The following is a 13,894-nucleotide window of genomic DNA, read 5'->3' as shown; positions in this document are numbered from 1 at the left end:
TGACTCAGAGCTCATGGTCCATTCTCCATTCTTCCTGCTGCTTATGTCATGCCAAGGCTTGTTGTGGCTGACAGGGCCATAAATGAGTGGCACCTGAGGTGTAGTCAAGGCACTTAGGGGACAGGTCCTTCCACAGTGACCAATTCCCCTGAATTCTCCAACATCTCCTCTTATACAGACTCTGCCTTGCCTACTCCCCAGACAAACAACACATCTGAGCAGCTGGGCTACACCATGCAAGGAGGTTTATGTTCAGGCCTGTACCACTGTGGGAGGTCTTTGTGAACCTTGCATGCAGTAATAAACTCCAACATCCTCAGCCTCCACTCTGCTGATTTGAAGGGTGAAATCTGTCCCTGACCCACTGCCACTGAACCTATCTGAGACTCCAGAGACCAGCTTGGAAACCTCATAGATCAGCAGCCGTGGAGACTGGCCTGGCTTCTGCAGGTACCAATCCAAATAGGTGTAGTCATCACTACGGAGGAGGCTCTGACTAGACCTGCAGGAGATGGAAACTGGCTCTCCCAGGGTGACGGCCAAGCAGAGGGGAGTCTGGGTCATCACAATATCTCCACTGGATCCTAAAATAATGAGAGAAGGGTACAAGGTCAGGTACAAACATTGCAAGCAATTTTCATAATTTTCTCTTTGCTATTTATTTCACGCAAAATTATGTTTTGTGTAATTTTGATTTAAACCCCAAAACTATCCAATTTCAAAAAACCTCTGAGATTTCAAGTCACTGGCAGTCTTTAGAAGTCAACTACACAGTTCCCCATTTTCTGTTAGTCTCTACATTTTTCCCTCTGGCATTTTCCTCACTATCGTGGCTCTAAATATCTCATGTCCTGAAGAGCAGGATATATCGATCTAACATGCAGAAACAATTTACGTGGGAAGCATTTGTGCCTCCAGAGCTCATCCTCCTCACCTCGTTCTCCTTTCTCCCCTCCCCTCTGCCCTCACCTGGGATCCAGAGCATTAGTAGCCCCAGGAGCTGAGCAGGGAACCTCATTTTGAGAAGTTGAACTGATGAGTCCTGATAAGACTAGAGCTGACCTTTTATCTCAGACTCACAAGGGAAGATCCTCCCTAGGGAACAATATGCAAATCCTCTGGTGGGTGCAGCAGTGTGGAGACAGCCAAGAGCCTGGGGGCCTCTCCTGTGTTCAAAATGACATAAAATATGTTCAATGTTTGGAGTGAAAACAATGGAGATAAAATCTACGCTGCCTAAGGGGGAAAAGGGGCATATTACATGTTTCCTTCTGTTTCCTCTATCACATTACTGGTTCTACAGCACTTTTCCAGGTGTATTTTACACTTCTCTTTAACAAGGTTGAGCTGTTTCCATAAATATAGGGTGCTTCTTATTTATTTGTTCGTGCTTGTTTAAGAGCCTAGGTTTGGTCTTTTTTATATTTTAATTGGGATAAAACACAGTATGAAAGGATACATCTTAAATGTGCAACTGAGTAAAGTTTTGTTTATTCACTCTCCGGATATAACCTAGTATATTTCAAATTCTTCACGTCTCCCTCATGCATTTTCCCTGTCAAAAACTGCTCCACCTTTCACAACCAAGGCAACTGTTATCCTGATCTATTGCAATAGTTTGCTTTTTCTTGGATTTCGACATCATATAAATTGAAGTGGGTTTTTTTTTGTTTCCAGCTCCTTTCTTGTTTCTTTGCTATTTTTGAGGCCTCTCTTCCTTCCTGTGCATTTGAATTACTGTTTGTCATCCTTTCCTGTGATTCTGAATGTTTTCCTCTTGAATTTCTTATAGGGCATATCTTCTAGTAATGACTTGTCTTCATTTTTGTTTATCAAGGACTGTCTTTACTTGCTTTTATTTCTTAAAGATAGTTTCATGGATATATAATTCTCGGTTGACTTTTTTGTTTTCTTTTAGCACTTTAAACATATCATCCCACTGTGTTCTAGTCTCCATTGGCCATAATCAAAAATTTAATCAGTGGCTTTAATATTTCTTTGTATATAATGAGTCTTTTTTTAATGTAGTCAAGGTTTTCTCTTTGTCATTATCTTTCAGCATTTTAACTGTAATGTGTGTAGTTATGTATTTCTTTATGCTTATCATGAATGAGTTTCACTGAGTTTCTTTGATCTATAGACTAATGTGTTTCATTACATTTGAAAAGCTTTTCCTATTATTTCTCCAAATATGATTCGATCCTTTCTCTCTCTTCTCCTTTGTCTCTCTCCTTACACAAATGTTGGTATTCTTCACATTGATCTGTAAATATCTGAGGCCTTGTTCATTTTTTCTTCAATATTTTTTCTTTCAAGTAAGATAATTTCTATTTATCTATCTTTATGTACATTGATTCTTGTTTACGTCATCTCAAGCTACTGTTTGAACTATCTAGTGAATTATTCAATTGCCTTATTGCACTTCTCAGTCCTGAAATTCACATTTGGTCTTTTTTCATGCTTTTTATCTCTCTATTCAGGGTCTCTGTTTATTTAGTCATTGTCTTCATAGTTTCCTTTTTAAGTCTTTGAGCATAGCTTTTGTTTTCTTTTTTTTTCAATTTTTTTGAGCATCATTATAATAGCTGCCTTGAAGTATTTGTTGCTAAATTCAGTATTTAGGATCAATCAGAGTCAGCTTCCATAGATTGTTTATTGTTTTTTTCCCCTTCCATATGGGTCACACTTTTCTATTTCTTTTCAAGAGTGGTTGATTAAAAGCTGAACACTTTAGATAATATAGTCTTGAACCTCTGAATTCTGCTTTATTTTTCTGAAGATTGCTGGGTTTCTGTTTACTAAGTCGCCTAAGCTTATATTGCAGAATCTATCTACCACTTGGTGTTGAACATTGATGTCTCTGTTCTTTTTTAATTCTTCTTATTTTTTATTTTTAGCTTGGAATTCTAGGAACTACCCCTGGATCTGCACATCTTAGTTGCCACCAATGATTTGGGCAGTAGTTTTTCTCAAACACCTGGAGCCCATAAAGCTTGTATCTTCTGCCAAGGCATCTGTGTGGTTACAGGAGGGTGGTCAAGGTACAGTCAGTTCTTAACTTCTTTCATTTTTACTTTTTATTGGTCATTCTTGGCGTTCTCTCATTCATACCTACAGTTTCTAAGTCAGCCGGCAATGGGTAGAGACGTTAACTCAAAAATTTTATGGCTCTATTATTTCTAAGATTTCACCATTAACTTTATGACTGGACTATACTTGCCCCAACTGTGACCATCATCTTTGGCTCTTAAAGCTGTGAGTTTTCCCTCTTTGTTTCCTACAGAGTTCATCCCATTTAATCGGAAACATTGATGAATCTCGCTTCACCCCAAAATCAAGTTCACTCCCTTTGGCAGCTAGTTACTAGTTTTTGCTGTCACCCTTTGTTGGTAAAACTACAGTTCTTCATGACTGAGCTGGAAGTATAAGGGAGCCATCTTAGGCAAAATGACACAGACTCTCCTGTCCTTACACAAAATTCTTGTACTTTTCAAGATTAAAAATTTTTCAATTGTTTTATGCCTTTGGCAAATTCTGGGTCTTTGAACTAGTTGCTTTTGATAATGTTTTCAACTTATGGTTTGTTTGTTTGAGAGGATTAACCAAACTCTTCATGCACCATATCCAGAAATACATTCTGAGCTGAATTTAAATGAAAATAACAGACACAGTGAAAGGGGCTGAGGACCTGAATTAACATAAGTAATTTTGAGTGGAGAATTTGGATTCTACACCCAAAGGATACAGAGAAACAGAGCTCTAAACAAATATCGAACTCTAGTCACCAGATTTCATATTCTCAGAGTTAATGCACTAGACATTTTCAAAACACATTATGCGTATTCTAAGATTGAGCAGATAAGTGAATATACTGTGGATAATGGAAGCCAGGATTGTCACTACCTGGGATGAAAATTATAAATAGGTAAAGAAGGGAAAATAGAAAAACACTTGTTGAATTCTTCAATAAGAACTCATACTCTTAATTTATTTTTATTTATATATTTTAATTTATTTTGAAATAATTTCAGACTTACACTTTAAAAAAATATAAAGATTATTCCTATAGAGTCTATTTCTGTTTCTCTCTCTCTACCAAAGGAAAGACAGGGAGGCAAAGTTTGATTAACCATCATCATAACATTCAAACCTTCAATGAGATAGACAAATACAGCAAACTTTGCATGAAAACATGAAACAGGATAAATACATCTATTGAGAATTTGACTTGAGCCCCCAAGGTGCGCTACAGACAAAAGCACCAGATTGAAGTAGATACAGAAATAGCACTTTCAAATTTTAGAATTTCCTAACTAAGCACTAGTCTAGAGATTGTATCAAGACAAACAAAATCATCTAAAAGTGAACATGAGAGCTCTTTCTGGGTTGTCTGGTAACATTGTAGCTGTGGTCTGGTAGCTGAATTCCCCAAGAGGGAAGTGCTATGCAGCTTGAATTTCTGGTAACTCCTCTTACATCTGACATCAAATCAAATGAAATATTTTCCCTCGATGACAAGAGAGCTCTCACAAGTGACCCATAAATAGGTTGGGGGGGCGGGGGGATGCTATACATTCCATTCCAATGTGTTTAATGGGTGTTCCTTCTTTAAAGGAAGGAATCACCTGACAGGCCCCTTTGCCTTCTGAAGACAACACATGCCACATGTAGGAGTCCTGGTCCGGCCTTTGGACCAGGTGACGTGGGAATCTGGCAGGTTTGATGGGACCCAGAACGGCAAAGGGCTCTGTACCAGGTGCAGCCTGCGGTGCAAGCAGCCCTGTCTCTCAGTGCCATGAGGACATAGAAGACTTGAAAAATGCCATCAACCATGTCAACATCTTTGACACTTAGAGAAAATCAACCAAATGCAGAAACATACATGTTTCTTTCAAGACATTTGCTAAGATAGACCATATGGTGGGCCACAAGATATGTCGATACAACTAAGTGGATTCAAATCATACAAAGTACATTCTCTGAAAACAAGGGAATTATATTAGAAATCAATAACAGAAAGAATTAGAAAAGATCCCCAAATATTTAGAAATTAAATGACATACTGCCAAGTAAAACTTTGGTCACAGAAGAAATAAAATGGATTATCAGAAAGCATTTTTCAAGTACATGACATACCAAAATTTGTGAGATGCAAGAAAGCAATGAATATATAGTCCTGAATTTACACCACTAAAAATGTCTACTAGGAAAAAAGCTCTGAAATAATGAAATCAGCTTTCCTCTCCGCATACTAGTAAGAGAAGAAAAAAATAAAACAGGGCTTTGCATTCATAGAAATGTGAGAATGTGATGAACACACATGTTTAGACTTCTAGCATTGGAATCAGTCTCTAAGAAAAATAAATGTCTGTTAACATCTTCACAAGAGAAAAGTCTGAGAGTGAAAAGGCAGATTGAGCAACTGCCAAGACAGAATTCAGTGACAAGGAAGTCAAATATTAGGCAATATTATTATGGTGCTTCCTGTACATGAAACTCTTGTTTGCTTTGACTTGCTCAAAAGCCAAATATCGTACAGTGCAGTCAGCTCTCCATTCTTCTGAAAGTTAGAGAGAGTGGTGATCATTGGGCAAAGGCATGAAGCAGGGCCCTAAGGGATTAAGTGGCAGCAAATGATGTCAGGACCTCACTAGAGTCTCCTCCCAATGACATGACTGAGCTTCCATATGGCCATGAGGTCAGCAGAGAACCTGAGTGGGTGCTCCAGGGAGGACCTGGCTGCCATTTGCTGGAGTGTGTGGGGGGCTGAGCATCCTATGTGGGGAGGAAGAAAGAGGTTTTTGGAGGCTGTCCTGGAGATGCCCTAGCCCCTGTTTACCTAGAAGAGTTGTCCAGTGGCTGCGACTGAGGCTTCCATGGTCTCTTCTTTAAGGCTCTACAGCCATTTCCACCTGAGCCCAGCCTGGTGTCATCATGTCCTCTGGTAACCACAGCTGCTCCTGCTGCCCTGAGAGGCTGAGCCTCCTTGGGAAGTTTGTGTTTGGGTCCTTCACACTGCAGGGTCCAGTGAGTGTCCTGCCCACAGGAGTATATGTAGCATTTCTAGCCTCCACTCCAGTAATTATAGGGATGAAACTGTCCCAGACCCACAGCTACTGAAGTGGATGGGTTCCCAGGGGTTAGGGTTGAAATTTCATGTGAGAGCAGTTGAGGTGGTTGTCCTGGTTTCTGTTGGAAACACAGGTGGCCTTGTGTCCACTGCAGGGTAGAAGGGTCTCCATGGGCTTGCACATCACGGTGCCATTTTCTCCTGAAAGTGCATAGGTGGAAGCTGGGGACTGGGTCAGTAGAACATGGCCACTTGTTTCCAATTTCAATGAGGAGACAGAAAGATGTACAGCTATTTTTTCCAACTGAAAATGTCTTATGTAAACACCAAAGGACTCAAATATTATCTTACAGATGAATATTCAATTCGATGCTTAGAATTTCATCATTGCTCTTATATCAATAACCTACTTTCATACCTTAAGGATCTAGAAAAGGATGAGCTAACTAAATCCAAAACTAGGAAAGGGAAAGACATCATTAATATTGTAGCAGATGTTAACAAAATAGAGAATTTTAAAAGTAGAGAAAATCAATGATGCCAAAAGTTGTTCTTTGAAAAAATCAGCAAAATTGACAAACTTTTAGCTCGACCAAGAAAAAAGACAGAAGAGTCAAATTATTAAAACCAGAAATGAAAATGGAGATATTGCTACTGATTTTACAGAAATAAATGTATTTAAAAGAGTACTATGAACAATTGTATACCAACACATTAAATAACCTAGATGAAATGAGCAAATTCTTAGAAACACAGAACCTAACAAGAACGAACAGTGAAGAAATAGAACAGATAGTATAGAAGAATAGAAGAACAGAGACTATAACTAGTATAGAGATTGAGTCAAAATCCTCTCAACAAGAAAAGTCCTGGCCCAGATGGCTTCAAGGGTGAATTCCACCACACATTTAAAAAAATACATTGACATCAATCTTTCTAAAAATCTTATAAATACCCACTAGGAAGGAACACTTCCTAACTAGTTCTATGAGGCCAGCATTACCGTGATACCAAAGCCAGATAAAGACACCGCAAAGAAAGAAAACCGCAGACCAATATCCCTCATAAATATAGATGCACTGATCCCCAGGGAAATCGTAGCAACCTGAATTCACTAATATATTAAAGGATTATAAACCATGATCAAATGGGATTTATTTCCACAATGAAAATGTTTCAATATATCTTTTGAAAATCTCATGTCATCTGTATTCTTCCAGGTCTATGTGGGATAAATTCTGTGCCTTACGTCTTTCAATTTATGGTTTTTATTTTTGAAACCCAACTTTTGGAATTTCAGGGACTTACATTTTCTTCCAGTGAAAAGTAATTGAGATGAATCAAGGCTTTTAGTGTTATGATTTTTCATCTGCTATGAATTTACAAAAGTTTAGTTGAACACTCAAATACCAAGACTTTTTCTAATTGTTCTCAGCCATGATTTCCCTGAGGATATTTTGTCTGGACAATGCTATCCAGACCATCTTTATTGAGTGGGGAGATAAGTAATAAAAAGGAGAAGTAAGAAGTTGAGAAAGTGGGAAAGTGCCGAATTCTGCATATTACCAAATATGCTCATAAATACATATGAAAAACTACTAAATCTAAATGTATATTTAATCTCCATTGCCACTAACCTGGCTCAGTTCTCTGGCTGTCCTAAGTGTAATTTACAACTGGACACAAGGCAGGGAGGATTAGGATGAAGTTTTCAGTTCTCCCATTTGTCATGAATAGTGGCTCAGAGCTTATAGGACACTCTCCTTTCTCCCTGCTGCTTATGTCATGCCAAAGCTGCAGGGACTGACAAGGCCATAAACAGGTGACACCAGAGGTATAGCCAAGGCACCCAGGGGACAGATCTTTCCACAGTGACCAATTCCTCTGAATTCTCCAACATCTCCTCTTATACAGACTCAAAGAATCTGCTGTGCCTGCTCCCCAGACAAACAACATTTGCGGGCAGCTGGGCCACACCAGACAGTGAGGTTTATGTTCAGGTCTACACCACTGTGGGAGGATTTTGTATACCTTGCATGCAGTAATAAACTCCACCATCCTCAGGCTCTACTCTGCTGATTTTAAGGGTGAAATCTGTCTTTGACCCACTGCCACCGAATCTGTCTGAGACTCCAGAGGCCCGGCTGGAAACCAAATAGATCAGCAGCTGTGGAGACTGGCCTGGCTTCTGCAGGTACTAACCCAAATAGGTGTATCCATTACTATGGAGAAGGCTCTGACTAGACCTGCAGGAGGTGGAGGCCGGCTCTTCTGGGGTGACGGGCAGGGAGAGTGGACTCTGGGTCATCACAATGTCTCCACAGGATCCTAAAATAATGAGAGAAGGGTAAAAAATCAGTTACAAACATTGCAAGAAATTTTCATAATTTTATTTTTTGCTATTTATTTCAGGCAAAATCATGTTTTCTGTAATTTTGATTCATACCCCAAAACTATCCAATTTCAAACAAATACCCTTGATTGCAAGGCATTATGGGTCCTTAGAAGTCACCTACACCAACCCCCGTTTTCTGTGTTCATCGTCCCATTTCTCCTTCTGGAATCTTCCTCACTATCACAGGTCTAAATATCTCACGCTGCATCCTGAAGAGAGGGGCATATCCACATAATATGCAGATACAATTTACGTGGGAATCAGTGGTGCCCCAGAGCTCACCCTATGCTCCTTTTCTCATCTCCCCTCTGTCCTTACCTGGGATCCAGAGCATTAGCAGCCCCAGGAGCTGAGCAGCGAACATCATTTTGAGAAGTTGAAATGATGAGTCCTGCTACGTCAAGACTAGAGTTGATCTTTTATCTCAGCCTGTTAAGGGAAGGTCCTCCCTAGGGAACAATGTGCAAATCCCCTGGTGGGTGCAGCAGTGTGGAAAGAGCCAACAGGAGGGTGGGGGCCTCTCCTGTATACAAAGTGACATAAAATATGTTCAATGTTTGGAATGAAAATAAAGGAGATAAAATCTACGCTGCCTAAGTGGGAAAAGGAACATATTAAATGGTTCCTTCTGTTTTCCTCTACCACCATTCTAGTTCTACAGCACTTTCCCAGGCATATTTTACACTTCTCTTTAGTAAGGTTGAGTTGTTTCCATGAATATATGGTGCCTCTTATTTGTTTGTTCATGTTTAAGAGCCTAGGTTGGTCTTTTTTATTTTTTAATTATGATAAAAAACATACAAAGTAAAGGGAAAAAGTCTTAAATGTGCAACTAAATAAAGTTTTATGCTTATTTACTATCCAGATATAAACCCATATTTCAAATTCTTCACGTCTCCCTCAGGGGCTTTCCTAGTCAATAACTGGGCCCCTTAATACAACCAAGGCAACTGTTATGCTGATCTCTTACAATAGTTTGCTTTTCCTGGATTTCAACATCATATAAATTGACATAAACACTGTTTTTGTTTGTTTCTAGCTTCTTTCATTTTTCTTTGCTATTCTTGAGTCCTCTATTCCTTCCTGTGTATTTGAGTTACTGTTTGCTACCCTTTCCTGTGATTCTGAATGATTTCGTCTTGAATTTCTTATAGGGCATATCTTCTGGTAATGACTTGTCTTCATTTTGTTTATCAAGGACTGTCTTTACTTTGCCATTAGTTTTTAAAGATAGTTTCACTGGATACATAATTCTTGGTTGACATTTTGTTTTCTTTAGCACTTTAAACATTTCATTCCACTGTGTTCTAGTCTCCGTTGGTCATAATGAAAAAGTTAACAAACAGCTTTAATATTTCTCTGTGTATAATGTTTGTCTTTTTTCTTGATCTAGTTGCTTTTCTCTTTGTCATTGTCTTTCAGCATTTTAACTATAATGTGTGTAGTTATGTATTTCTTTGTGTTTATCATGAATGAGTTTCATTGAGTTTCTTTGATCTATAGACTAATGTGCTTTGTTACACTTGAAAAAAAGTTTTTACCATTATTTCTCCAAATATGTTTCAATCTCTTTCTCTCTTGCTTCTCCTTTGTGTTTCCCATTACACATATATTGGTATCCTTCACATTGACCTATAAATGTTCTTGTTCATTTGAGGCCTTGTTCATTTGTTCTTCAATTTTAAGTTAGATAATTCCTTTGATCTATCTATAAAGATACTGGTTCTTTCTGGTACACTTGTTCTTTCTTATGTCATCTCAAACTACTGCTTGAACTATCAAGTGAGCTTTTCAATTACATCGTTGTACTTCTTAGTCCTAAAATTCAAATTTGGTCTTTTCAAATATTTTCTATTTCTCTAAAGTCTCTGTTTATTGAGTTATTGTCTTCATATTTTCCTTTATAACTCTTTAAGCATAGTCGTTTTATTAAAAATTTTTTGAGCATCATTATAGTAGCTGCCTTGAAGTATTTGTTTGCTGAGTTCAGTATTTAGGATAGTCAGAGTCAGCTTCCAAAGACTTTTTATTCTTTTTCCCCCCTTTCTATATGGGTCCATTTCTTTGGAGTGTTTGATTAAAAACTGGACACGTTAGATATGATAGTCTTGCACCTCTGGATTCTGTTTTATTTTTCTGAGGATTATTGGGTTTCTTTTTGGTAACTTGCCTTAACTTATACTGCAGAATCTATCTACCACTTGGTGTTTGACCACTGATGTCTCTGTTCTGTTTCAATGTGTCTTATTTTTTATTTTGAGCTTGGATTTCTAGGAAGTGCCCTCTATCTGTATATCTTAGTTTTCACCAATGATTTGGGCAGTAGTTTTGCTAAACACTTTGAGCACATATAGCTTGTGTCTTCTACCAATGTACCTGCATGGTCTCAGGAGTGTGGTAAAAGTGAATCAGTTCTTAACTTTCTTCATTTTTACTTTTTATTGATCAGTCTTGGGTCTCTGCCATAGATACCTGCAGCTTCTACATCAGCCAATGATGAATAGAGAGGTTAGCTCAGAAATTCTGTGGCTGTATTAGTTCTAGGATTTCACCATTAACTTTCTGGCTGTTCTATACTTGCACCAATTGTGGCCATCATGTTTGGCTAACAAAGCTGTAAGTTTTCCCTGTTTATTTCTGACAGAGTTGACCCCCTTTAGCTGCAAACACTGAAGAATCTTGCTTCACCACCAAATCAAGTCCACTCCCTTTGTCAGCTAGTTGCTAGTTTTCTTATCATTCTCCTATTGGTAAAACTACAGTTCTTGATGACTGAGCTGGAAGTAGAAGGAAACCATCTCAGGAAAAAGATCACAGACTCTCCTATCCTTACATACAGTTCTAGTACTTTTCAAGAATAAACATTTTTGATTTGTTTTATGCCTTTGGCAAATTACAGGGCTGTGAAGTAGTTTTTCAGAAAGTTTTCAAATCATAGTTTGTTTTTCAGAGAGGATACTCTTCATGGAAGGATATCCAGAAATATCTTCTGAAACTGAATCAATATAAATGAACATGACAGACACACTGAAAGTGGATGAAAGTATGGATTAACACAAGGAAACTTAGTTGGAGAATTTGAACTCTATGCCCACAGGATAGAGAGAAACAGACCTCTAAACAAATATGGAACTCTAGTCACTAGATTTCTTGTTCTCAGAGTTAGTGCACTAAACATTTTCAAAACACTTTATGCATATTATAAGGTTGAGCAAATAAGTCAATATACTGTGGGTACTGAGAGCCAAGATTGTCACTACAAGAGACGAGAATTACAAATAGGTAAAGGAGGGTAAATGGAAAGACACTTGTGGAATTGTTCAATAAGAACTCATATACTTTCCTGCTTTAATTACCTGCTTTAATTATTTTTTATGTATTTTAATTTACTTTGAAATAATTTCAGGCTTGCAAAAAGTTTCAAAAATATAAAGATTGTTCCTATACCTTCTTTCTCTCAGCTTTCCTTAATGTTAACATCTTACACACCCATACTATAGTTAACAAAACCAGATAATTAACATTAATTCAATAATTTTAACTAATTAACAATCCATCTTTGGATTTCACTGATTTTTCCTCCAATGCCCTTTTTAGGTTCCAGGATAAAATCCAGGATCCTATATTGCATTTAGTTGTTATGTATCCCTAATCTCCAATCCCTGGCAGTTCTTTAGTTTTTGTGTATCTTTTATCCTCTTGAAACTTTTTAAGTAGATTGGACAATAACTTTGGAGAATGTCCCTCTAATGAGAATTGTTTGATGTTTTCTATTGATTAGAATCAGATTTTCATTTTTGGCAAGAAGAAAGAGTATATCCTTCTTTGTGTATTATATCTGGAGTTACATGATGTCAATATATCTTATTATTGGGGATGATAAATAAATGTAACTAATGAAATACTTTTTTAAAGAATGTATTGAGCAAAGATAACCAAGATGGTTCCTTTTAACACTCTTCTTATTTGATTAAATACTGACTTTGTTAGAAATAGTCTACTCTATCTGAGCCTGCCTTCATTTATTTATTTTTTTTTAGATTTTAATTCTTTTAAACTCTGCTGCCCAATAGAGAATACTGAAGAAGTAAATTATGTTCACTCTTAGATGACACATGTTTCTATATGGCCATTTACAACTGGGATATTGATAGCCTGATGAAAGGAAAAGAAGAATAGATTTATTAAAACATAATGGATGACTGTTACTGAGTGAACTATTTGGAAAAATAAGTAGAATTTTGTACCACTTAGAAGGTTGCAGAAATCAAATGGAAATGTAGAACACACTCTGAGATACTTCTAACTGGGGAGATTGAGATAGCATTGATCCCATATTAGGATTCACATGGCTGTGACCGTATTTCTGCAAACTTGAGACTGTGGTGTCTCAACTGAAGATTACGTATGTTACCATAACTATTTGGCACTTATTTTTAGAAATAGGTATTTTTCCAAGTTTTCCATTTCTGATCTGACTAGTCAATAGGATTACGTGTTTTGGGGGGTTTTTTTTGGTGAGGAAGATTGTCCCTGAGCTAACATGTGTCCCAGTCTTCCTCTATTTTGTATGTGGGATGCCACAACAGCATGGCTTGACAAGTGGTGTGTATGTCCATGGCTGGGATCCAAACTAGTGAACACTGGGCCTCCGAAGGAGAGCATTGATTATGTCCTTTGTGAATGTTGTGTAGGTGTTATTTTCTCTATGGTCACGAAGTCTGCTGGAAGAATGCGCAACAAGAGGAGTTGTGAAATTATTCCTAGATGAGAATGGTAAGCTCTGAAATGGAATAAAGAAGTGGTGGTGATGGTGATGATGATGATGATGATGGTGATGATGATGATGATGATGATGATACCTAAAATCAGTCTGGATTCTTGGTCATTATTACAAGAGAAAGACTCAGAGCCCCTCCTGGGATCACTGTGTTGCACGTCCTCCCTCTTGTGGCCACTTGTGGGGAGACACTCTGAGGTTTTTTCCTATTTGTCAACATCTTCTCTGTAGTAATGTGTACTTTTTTCTTGCACATTTTCAAACATGTTTTCTTTCTGATGCCTATAACAAATCATAATCGGTTTCCAGGTACTATGTAAGATTTTGGCCACATTAGATAGACAGTTAGACGTCAATGGTCTATGAACTAGTATTTCCCCACCATATCTGGGATCCAAATGCTGTAGAGGTCACTCAATATTTGCTGCTAAACGTTCTCTAATAGCAATGCGTTACTGTGGTGTGATCAGGATTGGGGTCCACAGCAGTTCAGTTATTCTGTGCTTACATCACACTTTTTTTGTCCTCTCAGCATTAATCTCTGGGGCAATTTCTCTCTTCTCTGTCCTACTGACAACCCTCAGCTCCCCTGGGATGGGTACAGTGATGGCTGCACAGGAAAATTGGTCTCCAAGTTCTCAGTTTTGAT

General features: G+C 37.9%; 1 gene segment (V, D, J or C); it reads right to left on the bottom strand.

Moving 5' to 3' along the window:
• Positions 1-252: 252 nt before the first annotated feature.
• LOC106838649 (immunoglobulin kappa variable 2-28-like) lies at positions 253-8,832 on the bottom strand. The segment is given in 3 exon segments: positions 253-584; positions 8,273-8,398; positions 8,784-8,832. Coding segments are annotated over 3 exon segments (507 nt in total).
• Positions 8,833-13,894: the final 5,062 nt, after the last annotated feature.

The sequence above is a fragment of the Equus asinus genome, chromosome 6, assembly GCF_041296235.1.
Source record: "Equus asinus isolate D_3611 breed Donkey chromosome 6, EquAss-T2T_v2, whole genome shotgun sequence".
Lineage (NCBI taxonomy): Eukaryota > Metazoa > Chordata > Mammalia > Perissodactyla > Equidae > Equus > Equus asinus.
The sequence above is the reverse complement of the archived record's forward strand: the minus strand, read 5'-3'. Positions and strand labels throughout refer to the sequence as shown.